Source organism: Phalacrocorax aristotelis, chromosome 1 (assembly GCF_949628215.1).
Source record: "Phalacrocorax aristotelis chromosome 1, bGulAri2.1, whole genome shotgun sequence".
In the NCBI taxonomy this organism is placed as follows: Eukaryota; Metazoa; Chordata; class Aves; order Suliformes; family Phalacrocoracidae; genus Phalacrocorax; species Phalacrocorax aristotelis.
In genome coordinates this window covers 65,590,238-65,598,399 of record NC_134276.1, presented here as the reverse complement: position 1 = coordinate 65,598,399, position 8,162 = coordinate 65,590,238, and the positions used below count along the sequence as shown (strand labels likewise).

General features: G+C 45.0%; 1 protein-coding gene across 2 annotated transcripts in view; it reads right to left on the bottom strand.

Annotated features, from left to right (window-relative positions):
• Positions 1-6,219: 6,219 nt before the first annotated feature.
• Positions 6,220-8,162, bottom strand: part of COL4A2 (collagen type IV alpha 2 chain) — a 149,359-nt gene continuing 147,416 nt past the window's right edge. For both annotated transcript variants that reach the window (XM_075090759.1, XM_075090769.1), the window contains exon 48: positions 6,220-7,968. In XM_075090759.1, the coding sequence (XP_074946860.1) occupies positions 7,714-7,968 (255 nt within the window). In that variant the 3' untranslated portion in view covers positions 6,220-7,713. The remainder of the gene's footprint in view (positions 7,969-8,162) is intronic.

The following is an 8,162-nucleotide window of genomic DNA, read 5'->3' as shown; positions in this document are numbered from 1 at the left end:
TATTTTGTCTGCATTTTGTAGAGACCTCTTTATGGTGCCTATAGGATACGGTGGTGTTGAACACCTGTGTTCTGCCCCCCTTCCAACTCCTCCTTAGTTGCACCCAGGCAAAGCTGCAGCTTTGATTTTTAGCAGCTATGCATGATATTACCATCTACGTGGAGGGAAGTGAAGACTGGCTAATGCGGGAGGAAGGAGAGAGAAATCTGCCTTTTGTGGGGTAGAAAGGCACGTGAAGGAGCACTAATGAGGCATGTGGTTTCTCTCCTGACCGCAGTAATGCTCAATACTGCTCCTTGAGTTTCCCAACCCTCCTAGCTACAAAGAATACATGCAGTGACCGAGGAGCCCACAGAGATACCATAACCAGAGTGAAGAACTGCTAGTTTAGAAAAAAAGCACACACACATCCCCCTTAAAAAAAAAAAAAAAAAAAAAAGCCCTCCCCAAAACAAAACAAACCTCAAAGATGCAGCTCCCATGTTTCCAGTTCAGCAAGTTGTGTGGGGACTCCTTCATCTTCCTATGGGTGCTTCTGGCATAGTTTTCTGAAACTAAAGGGTTCTATGCTTTGTCCCACCCAAATCATAGTTGTTCAATACATAGGGAGACAATTCCTAAATGAATAATGAATTATTATTATATTTAAAACATTTTTTTCCAAAAGTATGTCCTCTTGAGCAACTTGCTACAGCGTAGTACCTTTATTTTCCGCCTTCAAGTTTATGCACAGTACATGTGTAGTAGGGAAGAATGGCTCGAGCGGAAAACCTCTGTACATTTAATCGTAGAATACTTTGGGTTGGAAGGGACCTTTAGAGGCCATCTAGTCCAACCCCCCTGCAGTGAGCAGGGACAGCTTCAGCTAGACCAGGTTGCTCAGAGCCCCGTCCAGCCTGACCTTGAATGGTTCCAGGGATGGGGCATCTACCGCCTCTCTGGGCAACTTGTGCCAGTTCTTCACCATCATCATAAAAAAATCTCTTCCTTATATCTAGTCTGCAATCTACCCCTTTTCAGTTTAAAACCATTACCTCTTGTCCTTTTGCTACAGGCCATACTAAGGGTTCTCATCTTTTGGATTGGCTAGGGGTTTGCAGTTTAACACTTGCCGATCTGTCAAGAGGCTTAACTGTACCTGCTCTGTGGTATTTAAAACTATATAAAATTAAAAACCTTCTAGCTATTAACAGAACTCCAAGGCCAGTATCTAGTCTGCCCTCAGGACTGGGGTGGGGTGAACAGTCTACAGCCTCAGTCTTGTCTGTGACCAGTGATCTGCCAACACATCTGTGAGAGCTCCACTGCTGGCTTTGCTGTGTCTGTTGACAATTGAACCTGCAGTACAAACTGGTTGCAAGGTCAGGCTTTTGGGAGATGTACATCGAGAAAGTACAGAACAGGAACAAATTGTAAATTTAATGTCTAACGCATCTTAAGGTATAAATATTTGCAATTCATTTGCACCAGTGTTTTATTCATATGAACTCCTAAGGAATTCTTACAGTCGTTCCAAAAGCTCCAGCTTGGGTGTTTTTACTGGAAAAGGTGACATGGGAACCAGTCTTGCATGCACACTTTTGCCCTTAGGTCTACAGTTGTCTGGCATGATCGTTGCTTTCTAGTGTCACTTGTTATTGTTCCTTGAGAAACATCTGGGTTACAATGGCAATGGGTTGTCACTGCCAGCCTGTGAGGGATCATGGGGTTGTATGGCAGAACCTGGGAGGTTGCATAATAGACATGAGCCGCTGGTAAGAGGTTGGCAGGGAATCTGGATTGCGCAATGTGCGTGCTAGCCCCATTTCTTTACTACTTTCTTAAGTCAGATTGTGCCTTCGAGCAAAACTTGAAGGTTTCTGGGGTTTGATATAGGATTTTTTTTTTAAATTTTACTAGTAATTTAAACTGTGCTATAGCAGAGGTCCATTTTTACAGCCCAGTATTGATGCTCTATCTGCTGCAGCGGTGCCTATGCACATCTGCAAGCGTTATTAGAGAGCACAGTTCAACCCTCTATGTAGAAATTGCACAGATTTTTTTTTTCTCTTTAGTGGTGCTGTGTGGGTTGTTGTTTTTTTGCTTATATATATGTATTTTTTTTTAAACAGCATAGAGGAGCAATACACTATGCCCTGCTCGTGTTTATTAAGTGTTTTAACATGAATTAATAGAATCATAGAATTATTTGGGTTGGAAGGGACCTTTAGAGGTCACCTAGTCCAACCCCCTGCAGTGAGCAGGGACAGCTTCAGCTAGACCAGGTTGCTCAGAGCCCCGTCCAGCCTGACCTTGAATGTTGCCAGGGATGGGGCATCTACCGCCTCTCTGGGCAACCTGTGCCAGTGTTTCACCACCCTCACTTTAAGAAGTTTTTTCCTTATATCCAGTCTAAATCTACCCTCCTTTATTTTAAAACCATTACCCCTTGTCCTGTCACAACCGGCCTTGCTAAAGAGATTGCCCCCATCTTTCGTATAGTCCTCCTTTAAGTACTAAAGGCCGCAATAAGGTCTCCCCACAGCCTTCCTATCTCCAGGCTGAACAGCCCCAACTCTCTCAACCTGTCCTTGCAGGAGAGGTGCTCCAGCTCTCGGATCATTTTTGTGGCCTCCTCTGGACCCACTCCAACAGGTCCATGTCCTTCCTGTGCTTAGGACCCCAGAGCTGGACACAGCACTCCAGGTGGGGTCTCACCAGAGCAGAGTAGAGGGTCAGAATCACCTCCCTTGATCTGTTGGCCACGCTGCTTTTGATGCAGCCCAGGATACGGGTGGCATTCTGGGTTGCGAGCACACATTGCTGGCTTATCTCCAGCTTTCCATCCACCAGTACCCCCAAATCCTTCTCTGCAGGGTGGCTCTGCTAAATGAATTAATTTATTTCCCTACTGCTTCTGCGGGTGCATCCTGATATCCCAGCACTGCTAAAGGCATTTTTTTGGCCCCTCCTGCATAATTGTACTGGAACATTTCAGCTTGGATTATTGATTGGGAGGAGCAGTGAAGCTGCAGGGTAGGGACTGGTAGCACAGCCACTGCGCTGTTGCACACTTGTTCTAACTCTTGTTAACAGCCTCACAGCACAGCAGCTGATGTACTTTTAGCATAGCACCTGTAGGCTGGGCCACTAAGCAAGCTGGGCCAGCACTAGGACCTGCATTAACAGCGGCTGTGCCATGCGCCTGTTTGATGCCAGCTCTTCTGCATACTCTGGCTGCAGCAAGTGTTTTCCTCCATTGCTGCGAGGTTGCTTTCCTCATTAACAACCTTGGGGTGCTGCCTGGGGCTGGGCCAGCCATGGCTGTGCTGCTGGAGCCAGGCAGAACCCCTCCATGCCAGGACTAGTGATGGCAGGTGAAAGCGGGGACCCTGGTGCTCTGCCTGCCCTGCCTGGGAGGGGACCCTCATTTTACAAGTATTTCTTTTCCTCCACTTTCTCCCCAGTATGTTTGTCTGGATTATGTGAAGCGTTTGAACAGTGAGATAAAAGAGATGTTATTTTTGGCCACGCTGGGTGAATGTGAGCTACAGGCCTGCCTGTGGCCGAGGGGGAGGAAGGGATGGCAGGGCCGGCGGGGGAGGATCTGCGCCAAGCTGGTTGGGAAGGCCCCATCCTGCTTCCTGCCTCCCACAGGTGCTGATGGTGCATGACTGAGCTTGCCACTGGCCCTTGACAACCCCAACAAGGCTTCGAGTCTCATGGGGGCTGTGAAAGGAGCCTGAACCTCCTTGGTGCCCATGGGGCAGGCAGAGCTGCTGAGCCACCCGCTTCGAATGAGTTATTCCCTTGCCCATGTCGTGGTGGGAAGCCGTACTGCCTGTTTTTACTTCTTTGCTTGTGGGTCATGGGGCACAGTGGTGGTACTTGTTCCCCTTGTCCAGTATGTCTCGCACTGACATGTGCCTAGTCCCCGACGGCTGTGAGGCCGGCCCCCTCCTTGCCCTCAGTGGGCATGGGTGGCCATCCCTGGGGCTGCTGCTGGCTGCACTAGGGTGCCATCGGCGCATCAGCAGTGCCCCCCCCAGCCTCTCTTCTGCCAGTGATCTGATACTGTCTGTTGTGCGATCATGTTTACTGCTTGCTGTTCCCTAATTTTCTATTTCTGGCAGCCGTGGACAAGCCCAGTCTCATAGAGTGTGAATGAACTCAGCTGATCTGGTCGATACACTCTGAAGAAATAATTGGTGTCAACTGATGTCACTATATTGACTTCGCTCTATCTGGCCTGATACACTCATGCACTATTACCTACAGAAGAGGAATATAATTCTGTTTACCTTCTCTTCAGCAGCATGTTATACTTCCACGTGTTTTCAAACAGGAAGGTTTAGGAAGCAAACATGCTTTGAATCAAAAGATTTGACTTGGTCAAACCCAGGTAAAACACTTGTGGTTTTTACATCCTAGGCAGTAGTTCAGTAAAAAAATTATTTTGATGTAGCTGTGTTTTTCCTGTATAAAACTGCTTTAACTTCTTGGAAGGGCAATCTGGCACCACAGAATCATGGAATGGTTTGGGTTGGAAGGGACCTTACAGGTCATCTAGTCCAATGCCCCCTGCCAGGGGCAGGGACATCTTTCACTGTATCAGGCTCGTCAAAGCCCCATCCAACCTGACCTTGAACACTTCCAGTGTTGGGCCATCCACAACTTCTCTGAGCACACCACCCTCATCGTAACAGGTCCTCCTCCTGTCCAATCTGAATCTACCCTCTTTCAGTTTAAAACCATTGCCCCTTGTCCTGTCACTGCAGGCCTTGTAAAAAGTCTCTCCATTTTGCTTATAAGCCCCCCTTATAAATTGAAAGGCTGCAATAGGGTATCCCTGAAGCCTTCTCTTCTCCAGGCTGAACAACCCCAACTCTCAGCCTGTCCTCATAGGAGAGGAGGTAAACTTGCAGCTAAGAGACAGGCTGAGTAAGTCAGTTCCCCTCCATGCTGGGCTCTGGGTTAGCTCACCAGTGAAATCCTCTGGCTGCTGCAAGTATTCCACATGTTTGCGTGCATGAACTCCCTCCCCTTCTCAGACAGTGATTACGCAGGCATTGGAGAAACACGGCTATGAGTACACAGAACTGAAGCACATATTGTACACAAAGTACAAAAGTTCAAGTCTGCTTGGCACCTTGTGGGGTTTTGTGGTTCATTATTTTTTCCTGCACTGTGCCTTGCATTCAACTCAACACTGTGCCGATACCGTGCTGAACAAACTTGTTAAGAACAGCTTATGTGAGTCGGAGAAAATTAAGAAGCAAAGCAACTATTGGAGGAAGACCTATCTGCTAGTTTTACATGCAAAAAAATTAGCTGCCTAGGAAGATTAGGCAATGTATTAGCCATGAAAATCCAAATAGTTTGCTGCTGCTGTTGTTGTTTACATGATCAGTTTTTACAGATTTGCATAATCTCCACTTGAATTCTCTTAAAATACTGCATGTGCTGCCTTGCTGGAGTTGCATGCTGTAAAAATCACAAGTGATAACTCTGTGATCATCCCATGATTGCTGATGTCTGTGTCTAGCAATACCTGAAGAGGTAAATTGCTGATTCTTGGGTGCGTGTTACTGCCATGCGTCATTTAAAGGAACTGGCAAGCGTGGAATAGATTTGGTTCATGTTGACCGTGATGTTTTCAATTCTAAGTATTTTATTCAGCTCAAACAAATACTAGTGTGATTAGTTGGTTTGGGGGCTGCCTGTCAGAGCTACAGCATGGCCACAGAGCTCATTTCAAGTTTAGGTAATTTCTCTGTTTATGGATGAATCTAATTATACGTACAAGTAATCTGGGTTGGCGTGCTAGCTAAGAAGTCTAACTTAATTTATACTTTATATTTTTTGCGGACATAACACTTGTCAAGTATGGTTAACGCTGGTTTCCTGAACTTTGTAGAGCATGAATAATATGTTGCTTTAATCTGCAAGACCACAGTTTATTGGCTTAAATTGTTCTTCCTAACAACCGATGAAATACTTCTTTAGCAGTTCAGCTTAACCAAGCAATTTCAGAAACGCAGCTTCTCTCTTGGATCTTTTTAAGTGCCATGAAATAAACAAGTGTATTCCGCATTGAAGAGTTTGAATTTCAGTGGAAGGAGCTTTCTGGTAGTGCTTTCCTAACTCCTTCAGCGCAAACAAAGTAATTCACCAGAGCAGTTTGTACCCGTTGTATAGAAGAACACTGTTTACAAAATGGAAATCATCAACAAATAGAGCTGTAGAAAAAACAGGGTTTATTTATGATACAGTGAGGATGGAATGTAATTACAAAAGCCAAGAAGCACCTGAAAGCAGGAGTGAGGTGAACTGTTGAAAAACCAACTGTCATTGCTATAGAAGTTTATTCGATTTCGGTTTTAAGCATTCAGGTGCATAATCAGATTATGTGAATACGAAATTTGCAGCTGATCCTTCTTTTCCCTCCGCCCCCTCTTGCAGTGGTGACACACAAGTTTGGGCTAAATTGCTTCTGTCTACAGAAGGAAAGAGGTAGCTGTTCTGGCTGTTTATCGATAACCTGGTTCTCTATGGGAAAAGTTGTTGCCAAATAAATGTTTGCTTTCTTCCCCTTTGCTTTTGCAAGGATGGATGCGTGCAAGTTGGGATGGTGGTTGTCCCATCGCTGCCTGCCCCCAGCTGCCAGGACAGGATGCCTTCAGACAGACAGCTGACAGGTCTGGAAGTTCTGCGTTTGAAGGTGATGTGGCATCGAGCAATATGCTTTCCTGTAAAACCTACCCTACGTGCAATAGCTGCTCCAGCAGTACGTGGTTAAAATCTGTTTGTGATGAGCGGCTTTCAGAGGGGAAAAGCTGCAGTGCAAAAACCACTCGGTGCTGCTGCTGTGTGGGCAGTGTGGCACATGAATGGCCACAACCCAGTGCAGCAAGACAGCTTTGTAATGATCCTTTGGCCTCAGGTATGTCTAGAAAAAAAAAATCAAGCTTGTAAAATAAAATGCTGATCTTCATCATATGGTCTCCTAATCCAAATAGTTGCATTTTTGAGCATTTTTGAACTCCAAAGTGTTGCATTTTTGCCATCACTATTTTTGGGAGGCCCGTGGGTTTCTCTGCTGATGCCAGTGGTTAAGTGCTAAAGCGCGGTGAGGCTTGAAAAAACGAAATCCAGTAAAAAGCCAATTGTTTTAGGTGTGTTTGAAATGCCCAAGCATAAAATAGTAAAATCAAAGTTAGGTTTCAATGCCGGACATAAGCACTTCCAGAGTATATTTTCAGTAGTTTGCAAGGGTTTGGCACTTTGATCACCCAGTGTTAATTTAGGGAACTGCAGCTGTTAGTGTTTACTGTTGCGACAAATACAGTAATAGAAAAGATATATATATTCTCTTAAAGTAAATGTAGTAGGTATCTGACCAAGGTAACCATTTATTATTGAATTTTTTTTGGTGTTTCAAAGCTGTGAGTATTTGTATCATCTGGCAAATGACATAAATGTTAGGCTAGCAAAAAATGTATAATATATACTGTCTAGTAGGAGAACACAGTACTAGATCCATGTGTTAGACTTAATTTGTGTTACCCTTAATTTGCTTTTACAGACACTTTTAAAAATCAATTTTCCATTCAGCTTTTGAGGTAATAAGTTAAAAAAGCACCAACGTGATTTATTCAAATGTCTAACCATCGTGGAAGGTTTCACTGTATAAGAACTACATGATAAGCAGATTCCTTACACTGTGAAAAACTCCTATAAATTTTTCATACAGACTTGACATCTGCTGATATGGCTTCGGATGAGTCCTGCCTTGAGTGTATCTGCCGAGGGCTTGCTTTGGAAGGGCTGGTCGATTGTAGTGAGCCAGAAGCTGTATTTATTTGCAAAGTAGTGACAGGTTCCGCGTGCACCGTTGCATTCGATGAAAGGAGTCGCTCTGAAATCTTCCAGGCAGCTCCCAGGAGAAACCAGTGACTGTCCTCCACCTTCATCACCAGCAGCAGTGTGCTAAATGAGACAAGGAGGGCAATGGTCAGAGTTACAACCTCAGGCAATGCTGTCAAAAACTTAACACGCAGGAGAAGAGAAAAACCACTAGAATTGCCCCTAATTCTTATCTCCAGAGCAGAAGGTTGGCTAATCCTGCAACTATGTAAGGCTTAAGAGTTTGGCTATGCTTTAGCTATACAAAGGAGCTAGCT